A 19,212-nucleotide genomic window follows, 5' to 3' on the forward strand; every position below is an offset into this window, starting at 1 on the left:
TCCGCCCGTCTCGGCCTCCCAAAGTGCTGGGATTACAAGCTTGAGCCACCGCGCCCGGCCCCGGCTAGATTTTTGTAGTTTTTAGTAGAGACGGGGTTTCACCGTGTTAGCCAGGATGGTCTCGATCTCCTGACCTCGTGATCCGCCCATCTCGGCCTCCCAAAGTGCTGGGATTACAGGCTTGAACCACCGCGCCCGGCCTTAATATACTTTTTAAAACTTGCTAAATTTAATAAGCAAAACTGTATAATGTGGATTTTGTTATTAGTAGTAAAGTCTAAAAGTTCCCCATATTTTTACAATTTACTTTTAGACTCTCATTTGTGTACTGGAAAAATCACTTTTAAAAAAGGATAAGGAAAATAAAGGTAGAGAAAGCAGACAAACAAGCTTCTACTCCACAGGAAAACCGAGTATTTTTAGACTGTATCTTTCTTGTTTAGTAAGTGCCTAACTGAACTGCAGGTGCATTTTCTCACTACCACAGCTTCTATAGGAGCCTCAAGCACAAACTTGCCCTTTCCCTTCTCTCTCTACAGCAGAGGTGGGCTCCCCACAGCTCCCGCAGCCCTGGAGGGGCTGGGATGATGGGGAATTCATGCTGGGTCCGCTTCTTATCTGTAGGTGCTCCCTCGGCAACGTAGATCCCTTAGCCGTTCTGGGAGTCTGTAGGAATTCCCTTCACAAAATGGATCATCACTTATGTTCTCCCAACTCCCCTCTCCAGGGTCTCCCTGCCCACCCCCAAATCCATGCTTCCCTCTGTTGTGCCCTGTGCTTCCTTAAAGTGCTCATTGGTCGAAAACGTCACCCTCCTCCAGGGCCCCTACTAGGGTGAGGCACGGTCGTGCAAATGCAGGGTTCAAATCTGTCTTTCTTTACAATTTTGAGGGGCCAGGCGTGGTGGCTCATGCCTGTAATCACAGCGCTTTGGGAGGCCAAGGTGGGAGGATCGCTTGTGGCCAGGTGTTTGAGACCAGGAGTTTGAGACTAATCTGGGCAACATAGCAAGACTCTGTCTCTACAAGATATTTTTTAAAATAGCAGAGCAAGGTGGTGCACACCTGGTCCCAGCTACTCTGGAGGCTGAGGCAGGAGACTCACTTGAGCCAAAGAGTTCAAAGCTGCAGTGAGGTATGGTTGCACCACTGCACTCCAGCCTGGGCAAAAGAGTGAGACTCTGTCTCTAAAGAAATAAAATTTTGATATTTTGTTCCTTGCAGGGTTTTTCTCATTAACTTTGATTTTTTTAACATTACATTAAAGAATAATTTATCTTGGCCAGATGTGGTGGCTCACGCCTGTAATCGCAGCACTTTGGGAGGCCAAGGTGGGCAGATTACTTGAGGTTAGGAGTTCTAGACCAGCCTGGCCAACATGGTGAAACCCCGTCTCTACTAAAAATACAAAAAACGGCCGGGCGCGGTGGCTCAAGCCTGTAATCTCAGCACTTCGAGACGGGCGGATCATGAGGTCAGGAGATCGAGACCATCCTGGCTAACACGGTGAAACCCCGTCTCTACTAAAAACTACAAAAAATTAGCCAGGCGAGGTGGTAGGCGCCTGTAGTCCCAGCTACCCGGGAGGCTGAGGCAGGAGAATGGTGTAAACCCAGGAGGCGGAGCTTGCAGTGAGCTGAGATCCAGTCACTGCACTCCAGCCTGGGTGACAGAGCAAGACTCCGTCTCAAAAAAAAAAAAAAAAATACAAAAAAAAATTAGCTGGGTGCGGTGGTCGGTACCTGTAATCCTAGCTACTTGGGCGACTGAGGCAGGAGAACTGCTTGAACCCAGGAGGTGGAGGTTGCAGTGAGCTGAGATCAGGGCACTGCACTCTAGCCTGGACAACAGAACAAGACTCCATCTCAAAGGAAAAAAAGAGTAATGTATCTTGACTACTGATGGGTTTTTTGGTACCCCCTTAAATTTTACATGCAAAACAAGTGCCTCAGCCTAGCCCTGGCTCTGCCTCCCTCCCACTCAGCAGAGACCCCTCCCTGCCTCCACAGGGGCCTCCCTCAGAGCAAAGATTGCTCGGTCACATGAAGGTGCACATGAATTCACCACCCGCTTTCTTGGGAGACATTTAAAATTTTTTTTTTTTTTTTTTTTTTTTTTTTTTTTTTTTTGAGACAGAGTTTCACTCTTGTCACCCAGGCTGGAGTACAATGGTGCAGTCTCAGCTCACTGCAACCTCCACCTCCCAGGTTCAAGCGATTCTCCTGCCTCAGCCTCCCGAGTAGCTAGGATTACAGACGAGCACCACCACACCTGTCTAATTGTTTTGTATTTTTAGTAGACATGGAATTTCGTCACATTGGCCAGGCTGGTCTCAAACTCCTGACCTCAGGTGATCCACCCGCCTCCATCTCCCAAAGCACTGGGATTACAGGCGTGACCCACTGTGCCCGGCCAAAACTATTTTTTCTTAATTTACAGAATATCTCAGTGTTCTACAATGAACACATTAGCAAAAAAGAAAAATCAAAAGTCACCCATAATTTTAAAAACCAGGTAAAATTTCTATTTTTATGCTTTTAAAAAAAATACAAAACTCTGGGTCGGAGGAAAGGATGGCTTGCTATCCTGTCATTCCTTAGCATGATAATAAGCACACTTCTTCAACATCTCATGTAGACAATTACACTAGCCTACCTGTATAGGATGGGGGACCCCTGGAAAAGACTCTGAAAAGATCCTCTATGAGTAATTTACCCCTGGAGGTTGGGATTTGAAGGCTAAGGGAGAGATTTTCATGTTTTTTTTACTCTATATACACCTGTATAGTTTTGATATTTTACAATAAGCATGTGTTACATTCCTAGCTTTTGTTTTGTTTTGTTTTTTGTTTTTTTGAGATGGAGTATTACTCTGTTGCCCAGGCTGGAGTATAGTGGCACAATCTCGGCTCAGTGCAACCTCCACCTCCCGGGTTCAAGCAACTCTCCTGCCTCAGCCTCCCAAGTAGCTGGGACTACAGGTGTGCTCCACCACACTCAGCTAATTTTTTTTGTATTTGTAGTAGAGACGGGGTTTCACCATGTTGGCCAGGCTGGTCTCGAACTCCTGACCTCGTGATCCACCCGCCTTGGCCTCCCAAAATACTGGGATTACATGCATGAGCCACCGCGCCCTGGCCCTACATTCCTAGTTTTTTAAGGTACCAATAAAAATGAAAAATAAATGGCTCATGGAATCCATAGGCGATTCTCTCTGCTTAAAGGCAGGGGTGCTGAGGAGAGGTCTCGCTGCAAGCTAATTGTCATTAGGCAGGTCCTGTCACCAGCGGGGTGGGACTCTCCGTGTCCTCAAGGGAATGGTTGTGGCCTTGCCACAGGCAGGTGGCCAGGACCCAGGACCCAGGACCCTGGACACTGCCTAGGAGGCTGGTCCACTTCCATCTGGGTTTGGGTACTAGTTGCAGGTTTGGTATTTTTATTCTATTCTATGGTCTGAACAAGTATACTTGCTCTTCTTTTAATACATTAGGGGGAAATCCTCTTAATTCTTTTTTTTTTTTTTTTTTTTTTTTTTTTTGAGATAGGGTCTTCCTCTGTCGCCCAGGCTGGAGTACAGTCGGGCGATCTCGGCCCACTGCAACCTCCACCTCCCGGGTTCAAGTGATTCTCCTGCCTCAGCCTCCTGAGTAGCTGGGATTACAGGCACACACCACTATGCCCAGCTAATTTTTGTATTTTTAATGGAGACAGGGTTTCAACATGATGGCCAGGCTGGTCTTTTTTTAAAATTTAAGACAGAGTCTCAGTTTGTCACCCAGGCTGGATGGAGTGGCACAATCTCGGCTCACTGCAACCTCTGCCTTCCAGGGTCAAGCAATTCTCCTGCCTCAGCCTACCAAGTAGCTGGGATTACAGGTGCCCACCACCATGCCCAACTAATTTTTGTATTTTTAGTAAACACATGGTTTCGCCTTGTTGGCCAGGCTGGTCTGGAACTCCCGACCTCAAGTGAGCCAGCTGCCTCAGCTTCCCAAAGTGCTGGGATTACAGGCATGAACCACCACTTCTTTATTTTAAAAGTTATGCTTATTTTGTTGTTGAAAAAATTTAAGTATAGATAAGCAAAAAGAAAATAATAATTTTCAAATTGCCTAAAATTCCACAGAAAACAATAGTTAATATTTGCTATGTAATCCTCATATATTTTCCTAGTGACATATGACTGTCTCCATTTTTTTTTTTTAATAAAAATGAGGTCTAGGCTGGGCATGGTGGCTCACACCTGCAATACCAGCACTTTGGGAGGCCAAGGCGGGTGGATCACCTGAGGTCAGGAGTTTGAGACCAGCCTGACCAACATGGTGAAACCCCATCTCTACTACAAATACAAAAATTAGCTGGATGTGGTTGACTGTTCTCTCAGATTCGATCACAGTTCCCTCTAAATGGCTGCAGTCTTTGTACACTCAGACTTTACGTGGCGGGGGAGGGTGCTGGTCTTTCCAGGCTTCCAGCTTCCCCATGTAAGGCTCCGCCCAGAGGACTAGTTTCTTTGCCCTCTGAGAGCAGACAGGCTTCTATAATAACTTGCTGAGCCCTTTGACCTTGGTCCTTTCTGCTTAGTTTCTGCAGGGAAGGGCCATGTGCTCACAGGCAGGTGCCTTGTAGTCTATAGGACTCTATCCTCGATATCAATATTACGTTACTAATTGACAATGACATGTATAAAACAGCAGAGATGAAATGGTCAGTGGTTGGCAGATAAGAGGGAATGCACCAATAGATGCACATTAATAAAAATCACACATGAGGCTGGGCATGGTAGCTCACACCTATAATCCTGGCACTTTGGGAGGCCAAGGTGGGCAGATCGCTTGAGGTCAGCAGTTCGAGACCAAACTGGTCAACATGGTGAAATCCCATCTCTATTAAAAACACAAAAATGGCCGGGCGCGGTGGCTTACGCCTGTAATCCCAGCACTTTGGGAAGCCGGGGCGGGCGGATCACGAGGTCAGGAGATCGAGACCATCCTGGCTAACACGGTGAAACCCTGTCTCTACTAAAAATACAAAAAAATCAGCCAGGCGTGGTGGCAGGTGCCTGTAGTCCCAGCTACTCAGGAGGCTGAGGCAGGAGAATGGCGTGAACCTGGGAGGCGGAGCTTGTAGTGAGCTGAGATCGCACCACTGTACTCTAGCCTGGGTGACAGAGTGAGACTCCGTCTCAAAAAAAAAAAAATACAAAAATTAGACAGCCATGGTGGTGTGTACCTGTAATCCCAGCTACTCGGGAGGCTGAGGTAGAATTGTTTGAACCTGGGAGGTGGAAGTTACACTGAGCCAAGATCGCACCACTGCACTCCAGCCTGGTCAACGGAGCAAGACTCATTTCACCAAAAAAAAAAAAAAAAAAACAAAAAAAAAAACCATATATGAAGTTCATGAGCAAAATTAGGCTGCTTTGCACCGAGAAACAATAGCTCAAAGACAAAGGAAGCAGATGAGATGGAGATTCAGAGGACCTGGCAGGAGCATCAAGGTCCCTTATCCACAAACTTCCTGCCCTTGCTGCCCAGGAAAAGGCAATACCAGTCTGCATCAGCCAGGGAAAGGCCTGCCAGCCACGACAGTGGCCCTGGGCTGTGGCTGGTCACAGTCAAGATCAACCACTCTTATGGGCAGGAATTAGACAAGAACACTGATTAAATAGTTAGGCCCTAACACAGGACAGGTAGATGAGGAAACCTGAGCTTGGGACAGACAGTCCACAGGACAAATCAACAGTGCCCAGATCTGGCCATCTGCGGAAGCACTGACAAAGGCCTGAGTCAATACTTTTTATTCCTGAGAGCTTAGGTCTTTTTGAAACCCTAGTTCCGGCCTTGTAGGGCAGGATCTGGATCTCCTGGGACAGAGAAAACAATCTCTGTATTTGATAATAAGAGCTCAGAGCAGATTCCAAGAGGTGGGGCCACCAAAGTTTGGAGCAGTAAAGGGACTTAGATGCCCATATTTCTAGGATTTTCCAATATTTGTGGCCACTTATGAAATTATCACTTCCAACAGCTATTCTTTCAATAGTAACGTTCAAATAGAAGCAGACACCAAGCACTACAGGGCAAGTGTAAAGAGGACACACCATGGAGACTGCTTTCTCTGGCAGTTCAGCTTGCATGCCTCACTCAGCAAAACTAAGCTCAGAAGTTAGTTAGGCTCCTGCCCCTTAGAGGGCATGCGCTTCAGGTAGGGATGGGATCTCAGTCTCCCTACCCTGAGCAGCTTATTCAAGTCTGCCTTCCAGCCCTGTGCCACACCATCCCCTCCCTGAGAGGTATTCTGAAAACCAAGATTTCCCCAGCTTGTTGCATGCCCGGTGCCACTTTAGCACTCTTCAATGACTGGTACCCTATCGCACCCATCCAGCCAGACTTGTCCCAGAATCTTGCCATGGTATGCCGGGCACAGTGGCTCACGCCTGTAATCCCAGCCCTTTGGAAGGCCAAGGTGGGCCAATCATGTGAGGTCAGGGGTTCAAGACCAGCCTGGCCAACATGGTGAAACCCCATCTCTACTAAAAATAAAAAATAAGAAGAAGAAGAAACAAATAAAAAGAATCTTGCCCTGGTAAACCACTCTTCTTTTTTTTTTTTTTTTTTGACGGATTCTCGCTCTGTCACCCAGGCTGGAGTGCAGTGGCGCAGTCTTGGCTCACTGCAACCTCTGCCTCCCAGGTTCAAGCAATTATCCTCCCGAGTAGCTGGGACTACAGGCACATGCCAACACGCCTGGCTAATTTTTTGTACTTTTAGTAGAGATGGGGTTTCACCGTGTTAGCCAGGATGGTCTCAATTTCCTGACCTTGTGATCCACCCGCCTCAGACTCCCAAAGTGCTGGGATTATAGGCAGGAGCCACTGTACCAGGCGGGTAAACCACTCTTTTTAGCTTGAAGGAGAGTAGGTCAGTCTGTTTCCCATTAGTGTCCTACATCTTTGTTTGCTTCCTTAAGAAGAATATAGGACCCTGAGGGCAGGAATCCACCTTCTCCTCATTTTGCAGGTCCACACACGTCTCTGACTTATGCAAATGTCAGAATACATAAGCCCTCATACTCAAAAGACAATATTTTTAGTGAGACAGAGTTGTGCTCTGTCATCGAGGTTGCAGTGCAGTGGTGCAATAACGGCTCACTGCAGCTTCAACCTCATGGACTCAAGTGATCCTTCTGCCTCAGCCTCCTGAGTATCTAGGACTGCAAGTACTGGCCACCATGCCTGGCTAATTTTAAAAAGTGTTTTGTAGGGACAGGTCTCACTATGTTGCCCAGGCTGGTCTTGAACTCCTGGACTTAAGCAATTCTCCCATCTCGGCCTCCCAAAGTGTTGGGATTATAGGCATGAGTCACGGCACCCAATCCAAAGACACATACTGAGTAAAACTTGGACCATAGAAAACCTTGATGTGTAATAGAAGAAATCACAAAACAGTAGATCAATACACTTGACTGTATAAAGTGTTTTCAAAATCCATATACATATATCATTTTACAGATGAGGATGCAAAGCTGAGGAAAGCTGAATGATTTGAACAGGGGCACACATATTTTTCTGCTTGAAAGGAGCCAAACTGGGAATCAAACCCAGGAATGTCCAGTGCAAAAGCTTGAGGGCTGAGGACTGCGTCTCACTGTGTCATGCCTATACTGAATGTTAGAACATGTGAATTACACACACACACACACACAGAGGCACGCGTATATATACAAGAATATATATATTTAAAGTACGCATATAAATTTACAAGCAAAGCATGAGGAAGAAAACGAAACCATTTGTAAAAGAGGAATTACAAGATAGTAACCACATGCGCGCTCTCCCTGGTGATAGAAACGCAAATGAAAGTTGAATAAGGCGCCAAGTTTTGCTTATTAAATGAGCAGAAAAAAAGACAACAGCTATGATTGACAGAGTGAAACTAGAATCCTCAGATACTATTGGGAACACTGAGAATATGCCCACTCTTTAGGAAATCATCCTGGTTTTACACATCAAAAGTTTTTCAATGTCCTCCTGTTAGTTAATGGTTTTTTTCAGTCATTCAGCAGGTATTACTGAGAATGTGTCATGTGCCAGGCATTGAACCAGGTACCACTGGAGTAAGCAGACAGGAGTGTGGGTCCTCACTCCAAGTGCAGCCATGCCAGCCCTGGAATGACCAATTAGGGGCTTGTAGACGAGAGAGTAATAAACCTCTTCCTTGTCTAGGCCACTGTTGTTTTGGGGTTTTCTATTACTTGCAGCCAAACTGAATCCTATTTATATAGAAGGCAAGTGAGCTTTCACCGGCTGCTCTGGTTTCTTTTTTCTTTTTTTTTTTTTTTCTTTTTTGAGACAGAGTCTCGCGCTGTTGACCAGGCTGGAGTGCAGTGGAGCGACCTCGGCTCACTGCAACCGCCCCCTCCCAAGTTCAAGCGATTCTCCTGCCTCAGCCTCCTGAGTAGCTGGGACTGCAGGCACCCACCACAACACCCGGCTAATTTTTGTATTTTTTTTTTTTTAGTAAAGACAGGGTTTCACCACGTTGGCCAAGCTGGTCTCCAACTCCTGACCTCAGGCGATTCGCCCGCCTTGGCCTCCCAAAGTGCTGGGATTACAGGTGTGAGCCACCCCACCCAGCCCTGCTGTCTGGTTTCTTAATGGAGTAGAGGCAAGATTACCAAAACACAGTGAGAATGTGGGAGGGATGTGGAGGTTTGAGTGGAAAAGGCATGAAATTATCACTACAGAAAGGGAAAGAGTGATCTTATTAGAGAAACATAGTAAAATGGCTGGGCAATTATGAGTTCTGTCTTGAGTTTCCAGAAATACTTAAAGAATCCAAATTTTAAATACTTTACATGAATGACATGCACCACATTCTTCATTATAGAAAACACTGGGCCAGGTGAGATGGCTCACGCCTGTAATCCCAGCACTTTGGGAGGCCAAGGTCGGCAGATCACCTGAGGTTGGGAGTTCGAGACCAGCCTAACCAACATGGAGAAACCCCATCTCTACTAAAAATCCAAAATTAGCCAGGCATGGTGGCACATGCCTGTAATCCCAGGTACTTGCGAAGCTGAGGCAGGAGAATCGCTTGAACCCAGGAGGCGGAGGTTGCAGTGAGCCGAGATCCTGCTATTGCACTTCAGCCTGGGAAACAAGAGCGAAACTCTGTCTCAAAAAAAAAAAAAAGAAAAGAAAACTCTGGAAATTACATAAATGCCAAACAGTGATAGAATAGTTGTATCACTTACAAAACTTTTCTAAATAATTGTTAGGAAAAGTAGATAGCAATATATAAAATAAAGTTACAATTTTTTTTTTTTTTTTTTTTTTTTTTGAGATATAGTCTGGTTCTGTCGCTCAGGCTGGATTGCAATGATGCGATCCTGGGTCACTTCAACCTTCGCCTCCTTGGTTCAAACGATTCTCCGGTCTCAGCCTCCCAAGTAGCTGGGTACAGGTGCCTACCACCATGCCTGGCTAATTTTTGTGTGTGTTTGTTTGTTTTGAGACAGAGTCTCACTCTGTCGCCCAGGCTAGAGTACAGTGGTGGGATCTTGGCTCACTGCAACCTCCGCCTCCCAGGTTCAAGTGATTCTCCTGCCTCAGCCTCTCAAGTAGCTGGGACTACAGGTGCCCGCCACCATGCCCAGCTAATTTTTGTATTTTCACTAGAGACAGGGTTTCACCATATTGGCCAGGCTGGTCTTGCACTCCGGACCTTGTGATCCGCCTGCCTCAGCCTACCAAAATGCTGGGATTACAGGCGTGAGCCACTGCGCTTGGCCAATTTTTGTATTTTTTTTTAGTAGAGACGAGATTTCACCATGTTGGCCAGGCTAGTCTCAAACTCCTGACCTCAAGTGACCCACCCGACTCAGCCTCCCAAAGTGCTGGGATTACAGGCGTGAGCCACCGTGCCCAGCCAAAGTTACGATATTTTAATTAAAGCAGTAGAATACAAGATAGTACAGATACTATAGGATTATAATTATGCATGGAGGAAAAAGGTTGGGAAAGTACCAAATCACTAATAATATATATTTTAATAACCTTAATTTTATGTTAATATTTAAAACTATTGGCCAAGCACAGTAGCTCATGCCTGTAATCCCAACACTTTGGGAGGCCAAGGCAGGCAGATTGCTTGAGCTCAGGAGTTTGAGACCAGCCTGGGCAACATGGTGAAATAGCGTTTCTACAAAAAGTAACCAGGCGTGGTGGCATGTGCCTGGGATCGCAGCTACTTGGGAGGATTGCTTGAGCCCAGGAATTTAAGGCTGCAGTGAGCTGTGATCGCACCACTGCACTCTAGCCTGAGTGACAGAGCAAGACTCTGTGTCAAAAATAAATATTTAAATTAAATAAAAACTATTGTTTTAAAATTTCATGTTGAGATTCATCTTGAGTAGCTAATAATCTCTTAGAGGTGAGATGTTGTGTGTCTGTCTCTCTGTGAGCCCACAGCAGCTACCACAAAGCTGGCACTCAGACTTCACATAGACATTTGCTGAGTTGAACTGCCTGAGATTATGTGGGGAATGGAGAAGAAGTTCCTGTCTTCAACAAGTTGCTGTGTTTTCTCTGTTGGTCACAAAGTCTCTCACCAGAAGGTGAGCCCCACGTGTACGGGCTTTGTGCTACACCCCTTCTTGAGTATAGGGCTTCTAAAGAAGCCAGAGCCCATCCTTGATGATATTATTCTCCTCATGCAAGACCACCAGCCAGTCATAGCAGAACAGGTTCTTTGAAAGGGTGGAACAGGCCAGGCGCGGTGGCTCACACCTGTAATCCCAGCACTTTGGGAGGCCAAGACGGGCAGATCACCTGAGGTCAGGAGTTCCAGACCAGCCTGCCCAACATGGCAAAACCCCCATCTCTACTAAAAACACAAAAAATTAGCCGGGCATGGTGGTGCATGCCTGTAATCCCAGCCACTTGGGATGCTGAGGCAGGAGAATCACTTGAACCTGGGAGGTGGAGGTTGCAATGAGCCAAGATCTCGCAACTGCACTCCAGCGTGGGCAACAACAGTGAAACTCCATCTCAAAAAAAAAAAAAGGAGGGGGTGGTGGAATGACACTTCCCACAAAAGGGAGTGTAAAGACAGAGATTTTACCCCATTTGCTGCCACATGTCTTTCTCACTGTTGCTTCATTTATTCACTCATTCCTTCTGATACCTGTTGAGTCTGTGACTTTGCCCAGATACCTGGCTGGGTGCTGGGATTACAGTGCTGAACAAGTCAAGCACACCTCGTGGAGCTTACAGTCTGATGGGAAGCAGATGAGAGAGGTGATGATAATATCATGAATGTGCCTTATGCTGGGGGCACAGGATGCCTCGAGAACAGGCAGCAGCAACAAGTTAATTGGTTAGTTGGAATGAGAGTTCATTATTTGGTAATTGACCTATAGCTGCTGTGGTAGAGTAAGTGATGGGGAGATAGCAGGTGAGGTTGCATCAGGCAGGTTGTAGGCCATGGTCAGACTTTTGGACTCCGAATGCAATGGGAAGTCACTGGAGGAATTTAAGCAGAGGAATGACATGACCTGATTTGTTTTTAAGATCGCTTTAGGGGCCGGACATGGTGGCTCACGCCTAGAATCCTAGCACCACTTTGGGAGGCTGAGGCAGATAGATCACTTGAGGTCAGGAGTCCAAGACCAGCCTGGCCAACATGGTGAAACTTCGTCTCTACTAAAAATACAAAATTTAGCTGGGTGTGGTGGTGGCCGCCTGTAACCCCAGCTGTTCGGGAGGCTGAGGCAGGAAAATCACTTGAACCTAGGAGGCAGATGTTGCAGTGAGCCAAGATCGTGCCATCGCACTCCAGCCTGGGCAACAGAGCAAGAGTCTATCTAAAAAAAAAAAAAGGAAGGAAGGAAAGAAGAGAGACAGAAGGAAGGAAGGGAAGGAAGGCAGGCTTTAGGGGACATGAGATCTGGAAAACAGTGGCTCCAACTTAAGAGAGCACTAAAGGGAAGCTCAGGATGACAGCTGTGCAGCAGACCCAGAAAATAACCAGTCCAGATTGGAACAGGGGATGGAGGGCTCCAGGAAGGGGATCTCCATAGGAGGATGCAGGTAGAAATGATTTTTATAAATACTTGATATGCTGGTGCATGAAAAAAATGAGAGAGATAAAGAAGAGGGCTACAATCAAGATAGCCTACAATAAAGGTAGTAAATGCCACCAAGAAAAAAAAAAGGCAAATAGAAAGTTCAGGAAAAGCAAGAATAGAGATGTGATTATGATGTACTTAGCTTTGAATAAAACAATCTATATGCTGTGACAATGTAAACAGTGATTATTTGGTTCAAAACAGTGCTATTTATTTTTAATTATTCAGGGAAAATACACACATCCACTTATCTATTGAGAGACTTACAACAAATGGGGTTTAACACTGGGGAATCCAAGTGAAGGTTGTATGTGAATTCTTTATACCCTTGAGATTTCTGTAACTTTTAAATTCTAAATAAAAAACTAAAACTAGTAATATAATTATATAGGGAAGCGGAAGTGGTGATATAAAAGAGCTAAATCCTCCATTGTAGTAGTAAATCAGTGCATAATGTTCAAAATTGCTCTATCAAGAAAGAGAAGTATAATCACATTATTTTATATCATTTTATGAAGTGGTGGTAACCTCTAGAAGAAAGAGCTAAGAGTTTCTACATAAAGATGTTGAGAAAAGCTGGAGGCAAATGGGGTAGGTGAAGAAAAAATACTGTTTTTCACCACAAGGCTTTTAGAAATATTGGGATTTTTTTCTTTCTTTTTTTTTTTTTTTTTTTGAGACAGTCTCACTCTATCGCCCAGGCTGAAATGCAATGGCACAATCTGAGCTCACTGCAACATCCACCACCTGGGCTCAAACCATCCTCCCATCTCAGCTCCCGAGTAGCTGGGACTACAGGTGCGTCCCACCCATGCCTGGCTAATTTTTGTGTTTTTGGGAGAGACAGGGTTTCGCCATGTTACCCAGGCTGGTCTCGAACTCCTGGGCTCAAGCAATCTGCCCACCTCAGCCTCCCAAAGTTCTGGGATTACAGGTACCACCATGCCCAGCCAATATTTGGATTTTTAAAGTATGTGCTTTAGTTACTTTGATTTTAAAACAAAAACAAAAACAAACCTTTACGTTAACTTTTCTCATCCAAAAAGGCTCTATGTCCAGATTTTGTTTTAGGTATTTTTTTATGCTTTTTTTTTTTTTGAAATGAAGTCTCACTCTGTCTCCCATGTTGGGGTGCAGTGGCACCATCTCAGCTCACTGCAACCTCTGCCTCCCAGGTTCAAGTGATTCGCCTGCCTCAGCCTCCAGAGCAGCTGGGATTACAGGCACCCACCACCATGCCCAGCTAATTTTGTATTTTTAGTAGAGACAGGGTTTCACTATGTTGGCCAGGCTGGTCTCAAAGTCCTGAGCTCAGGTGATCCGCTCACCTCGGCTTCCCAAAGTGCTGGGATTACAGGTGTGAGCCACCGCGCCAGGCCGTTTCATGCATCTTGTATGTATTTCTTTTTTAAAATCTGACCAATGGATTCATGTCACATGTTAATGTATTACAATAAGAATTTTTTTATTTTCTTTAAAAAATAGGTCCTATGCCTCTCTTATTAAATGTTTAAGATAAACAAGATAAAAGGTTTTTGACGGCCGGGCGCAGTGGCTCACGCCTGTAATTCCAGCACTTTAGGAGGCTGAGGTGGGTGGATCACTTGAGGTCAGGAGTTTGAGACCAGCTTAGCCAACATAGTGAAACCCCATCTCTACTAAAAATACAAAAACTAGCCGGGTGTGGTGGCACATGCCTGTAATCCCAGCTACTTGGGAGGCTGAGGCAGGAGAGTCGCTTGAACCCGGGAGGTGGAGGTTGCAATGAGCCGAGATTGTGCCATTGCACTCCAGCCTGGGCGACAGAGTGAGACTCTATCTCAAAAAAAAAAAAAAAAAAAGGTTTTGACAATTATTTTAAAGCTAGCTCCCTCTTGCTGCTCTATGAAGAATGTATGGGAGAGTGGGTAATTGTTCATTACTCTATCTTTCTATCTTGCCTTTTGCCACTAGGAAAGACAATAATAAATAGACCTCCTGGTATGTTTCTAGGGACCAGATTGTCAAATTAAATTTGGCCTAAAGCTACCTCCATAAATAGCAAGCCACAGCCTAACTTAGTGTGTAAACAAACCGTAACCTAACTAAGAGTATATTCTTGTAACAAGTAGCTGGGTCTCTGCCAATCATAACAGGGGAGCTTTTAGCCAATCCCAGGCTGGAGACTGCCCAGTCAAGTCCAAATAAGGCAACCACCCAGCTGTAACCAATCAGGCTATTTCTGTATCACCTCCTTTTTCTGTCTGTAAGTATTGCCTGCCCACTTTTGCCTTGTGGAGGTCTCAGAACCTTTACTGGTTCAGGGTGCTGCCTGGCTCATGAATACTTTCTTTGCTCAGATAAACTCTGCTAAATTTAACTAGTGTGAAGTTTTTCTTTTCATAAAATCCAAGAGAGTATTTAAAAATAACAGCAACAACCTAAACATTGTACAAAATACACTATGGGGTCAGCATGGAGAGCCTGTGGTGTTAACCTGTATTCTTTATTAATTTATTTTTTAAAGCAGCCTCCTATATTTATCTAGAGCACTGTACAGTCAGCTCTCCATATCTGCATCCATGGATTCAATCAACCACAGATGAAAAATAATCCAAAAATTAAAAAATAAAAATATAACAATTAAAAAATACGAATAAAAAAATACAGTGTAAACAACTATTTACATATCATTAACATTGTATTAGGTATTATAAGCAATTTGGAGAATATTTAAAGTATACAGGAAGATGTGTGTAGGTTATATGTGTGTAGGCCAGGCATAGTGGCTTACACCTCTTTTTTTTTGAGATAGAGTCTCACTGTGTCACCCAGGCTGGAGTGCAGTGGCATGATCTCGGCTCACTGCAAGCTCTGCCTCCCAAGTTCATACCATTCTCCTGCCTCAGTCTCCTGAGTAGCTGGGACTACAGGCGCCCGCCACCACACCTGGCTAATTTTTTTGTATTTTTAGTAGAGACGGGGTTTCACCGTGTTAGCCAGGATGGTCTCGATCTCCTGACCTCGTGATCTGCCTGCCTCGGCCTCCCAAAGTGGTGGGATTACAGGCATGAGCCACCGCACCTGGCCAGCTTACACCTCTTATTCCAGCACTTTGGGAGGCCAAGGCAAGAGGACAGCTTGAGGCCAGGAGTGTGAAACCAGCCTGGCCAATATAGCAAGACCCAATCTCTATTTTGAAAAAGAAAAAAGAAAAGAAAGGATTTGAATGTCCATGAATTTTGGTACCTGCAAGGGAGTCCTAGAACCAATCCCCTGCAGATACCAAGAGATGACTGTATAGAGAAAAGCCATTGAGCAAAGCCGGATGCAACATCACTTCAAACTCTGCTAAGGCTCCAGAATGACAAGATTCCAATCTGGTCAAAGGTTTGGATGAGAGAGACAGCCCCATGCTGACAGCAGGGCAATGAGCCAGTTCAGACAGCCCCAAGACTCACCCTAGTCAATCCCAGGCAGAGAGAAGCCCTGCCCACTACAGGAACACGGTTGCTGAAACAGCAATTAGGAAGCTGGTCTACACCAAGAACCTTGGGAATCAGGAAGGTCCAGGAAAAATAAGTATCTACAGGAGGTTCAGGGACGATTTGGACCTCACACCCAAGTGAGGAGGCTGGAAATCCCCAGGGGTGAGAGAACACTGCTTTCATCTACCCCTTCCGGAACAGGTCCTACTGTCACCTGTGCACACCCATATCTGAAGGACACTGGTGTCTGATCATCCCAAAACTGGAATTTCTCTCATCGTGGCCTAGCTGTTTCCCTGGATCTTTGGAAATCATGGTCACTGTCTTATTCTGACAAGGTACAATCAAAGTTAACCAAGAGAAATTATACAGCACTGCTTAACCAAAGTGCCACAAAGAAGGTATACACAGGGAAGGGTGGGAGAGAAACAACACACAGGTGTGCACCAATAGCAGGCAAATTCACCTGGGGCCAATCCTAGTTTCATTCATTGATTTTAAAATGATTTTTAGAGATCCTGTCTCCTTAGTAGCTGGGACTATAGGTGCATGCCAGCTCCAATCCCAGTTTTAAACACTGATTATTCTCTTTCGAAGCAGATTCATCGAAGGTTTCCTTAAATAAACATTTTCATGAAGCATTTAAATACATTCATTTATGAAGTGTGTGTTGACTCATACCTTTTCAGGAACATGTACAAACATGTTTGACCACGGTCCTCTCACCTTCCTTGGAATGTCCCTCTCTTGGGGCTGTGATAGCTCTTTCCTGGTTGTATCCCTTCATCCCGTTTTCTATTTCTCTGTCCCCTTTCTCCTCCTTCATCAATAGAGGCATTCACTAAGAGAGCTTCTTTGTGGACTTCCGATCTCTTCATTCTTTCTCCTTGAATAACCATCACTCACTTCTTTCACTTGTCACCTCTGCTGCTGCTAATAACAGCTGGCAACTATAGGTGCTCTCTGTGTGTAAAGTATGGTACTAAACTCTCAAGTTTAATCCTCCCAACAGTCCTATGGAGTAGACACTGTTATCATCCCCATTTTTATGTACGGAAAAACTGAGGCTTGCGGGTGGAAGCAGGCTGCCCAGGGTCACCTAGCTAGTAAGGGGCAGAACTGGATTCAAACCCAGGCAGCCCACCTCAGAGGCTTCATGCTGTTAGGTGAGCTCTCAAAACTGGACATCCTTCCCAAGGTGCGGGGCCATCTCCACCAGCCCCTCAAACCCAGCATGTCACCCACCAGACATTAGAGAGTCCTCACTGACATGTTTGTACTGGCTGTGAAGATATTAAAATACTACAAACTCGGCAGCCTGGAACCCTGTCTTCACCCTGTCACCCTCTCCACTAAGACCTCCCCATATCCAGCATCCCTGGCATGGGGCTGAGAGGTGGAGGCTGGTGGGAAGGGGCTTAGCACCCTCCTGGCCTTGGTCTTGCCAGTGCTACAACTATGGCTAAATACTGAGGATTGTGTTGTTTGGTTGGGTTTGTTTGTTTGTTTGTTTTTGAGACAAGGTTTCACTCTGTCATCCAGGCTGGAGTGCAGTGATGTGATCATAGCTCACTGCAACCTCAAACTCCTGGCCTCAAGCAATCCTCTTGCCTCAGCCTCCCAAGTAGCTGTATCTACAGGCACGCACCACCATGCACAGCTAATTTTTAAGATTTTTCTGTAGAGATGGAGTCTGGTTATGTTGTCCAGGATGGTCTCAAACTCCTGGCCTCAAGCAATCCTCCTACCTCGGCCTCCCAAAGTGCTGGGATTACAGGCATGAGCCACTGTGCCTGAACTACATACTATTAGTATCACGTCTGCCTCCTTCTCCTTCTGTCTCCACAAACCAGTTCCTCTGCTGACTTCCTTATTTCTGGGGCCCACATCTCATTCTCCAGATTGCATTATACAGAGCCTTTTTCCCACAGTGCCTGCCCTGGGACTCCACCGTCCTCCATTCTACCTGAAAAACTCGCAAGCCTCCTGTGAGAGCCAGCTGTGGTGCCCTTGGTTGCTCTGTGAGGCTGCCACCACCCTGCACCCTAGGGGTGAGCAGTGCCCCAGGAGGACCTCACAAACTCCAGTGAACGGACTCACAGGCAGAGTCTAAACTGTGTCCCTGAGGTCCCCAGGCAGGTTTCTCTACCCTGCAGCCCACGTAGGGTAGAGGGACCATCTAGGCAGCTGTGAAGCTACCTGGGTGGGAGGCAAGCAGGAGCCTAGGTAAGGAGTCAGGGCCCCTTGGCAGCTGCGGGCAATTTTGAGGTGTGCGGCCTCCTGATCTTGTCTTAAAGGGATGAGGACAGCTCCTCTGAATGAGGGGGCATGGACCTTGAGGGGCACCTGGGGAGTGAGAGGACAGAGGGAAGAGGACTGGACAGAGGAGGGGGACAGGCAGACCTGCTTCCTCCAGGCTGGGCTGGCCCTACCGGGCTGGGGTACCCCCTCCAGCTCATAGGGTCTCCCACACCATCAGCCCACTGTGGGACCTGGAACGGATGGGCTGGGGCAATGGCTTGGGGAGGGGACTCAGGAAACAGGGCTGTCGGACAGGGCAAGCTCCAGCAAAGGGAAGCCCTCTACGCTGTATGTTTCCTGAAAGAGAAGATCCCGGGGGGCAGCTGCTGCTGTCAACCCGGCAAAGCTCACAAGCCCCCACACCAGATCCCCAAATCCTCTCATGGCTCAGCTCCAGGGGCCGGCAGAGACTCTCCCTGGACCGGTCTCGCCTCCCTAAGGGTCTCTGCTTCGCTTGTGAGAGGAGGGGTTAATGTCCTGACTCTAAGGTGTCTCGGCTCTCTGCGTCCTCAGGAGCACGTGCTGCTGGGGGCGCGGGCGGCAGAGGGTGGGCCCTGGAGTCCGAGCCCCCGAGACTCGCGGGCACGCGCGCTGGCCTCCCGCCCGGGCCGGGTCCCGAGCCCCGCGATCCGCTGTCGGCCCCGCAACTTACCCAAAAGTTTCCCTTGAACAGTGAGCGCGTCATCGCGGCGAGAGTGGGGGCGCAGAGGACAGCCGGGCCGCAGGTGGCACCGCGTGGGGAGGCCTGACTGCCACTGCCCGCGGCCCCGCAGGCTCAACTTTGGCGTTCCACACTCGCGCAGGGAAGCCGCCCCCGGGTCCTAAACCACTCCCGATTGCGATAGCCGCCGTCTGCGCTCTGCGCTCCCCTCGCGGAACCTAGGCGGGACCCGTGGCGCTCACCCGGCGAGGGGCTGCAGCCAGCGCCGGGACCCAGGCCCATTTAAAGCCCCACAGCGTCAGGCCACGATCGATATATCAGCCCGAAGCTAGCTGCCACCTCCTGGAAGCCTTTGAGGATTGGAAATAACTGGTCCTGGCTTGGGCTCCTGCCCACAAGACCCCCTGGACCGAATGAAATCCAGGCTCTGCGGGGTGATAGAAGGGATCTGATCAGATGGTGGTCGCGAGGACCCGGTGTAAGCTCTAGAAGGCCTGGGAGCCCACAACGCCCGCAGTTGCTAAAGGTGTAGACGCCTTGGCGTCACGGCGGGTCACAGTGGGCCCCGCCGGCACCTGCTACAGATCTGGCCCTGGGGCACGTTTCATTTTTTATTTTACTTTTTGATGTTGCAGTTGTTTTTAATGAATAGGGTC

At 47.1% G+C, this 19,212-nt stretch overlaps 1 protein-coding gene across 1 annotated transcript in view; it reads right to left on the reverse strand.

Annotated features, from left to right (window-relative positions):
- The window catches only part of PSTPIP2 (proline-serine-threonine phosphatase interacting protein 2), a 99,925-nt gene extending 81,074 nt beyond the window's left edge, over positions 1-18,851 (reverse strand). Inside the window, exon 1 of the mRNA XM_017857792.1 lies at positions 18,548-18,851. Within this exon, the coding sequence (XP_017713281.1) occupies positions 18,548-18,580 (33 nt within the window). The 5' untranslated portion in view covers positions 18,581-18,851. The remainder of the gene's footprint in view (positions 1-18,547) is intronic.
- Positions 18,852-19,212: the final 361 nt, after the last annotated feature.

This window comes from Rhinopithecus bieti, unplaced genomic scaffold (genome assembly GCF_001698545.2).
Source record: "Rhinopithecus bieti isolate Rb0 unplaced genomic scaffold, ASM169854v2 scaffold_42084, whole genome shotgun sequence".
Lineage (NCBI taxonomy): Eukaryota > Metazoa > Chordata > Mammalia > Primates > Cercopithecidae > Rhinopithecus > Rhinopithecus bieti.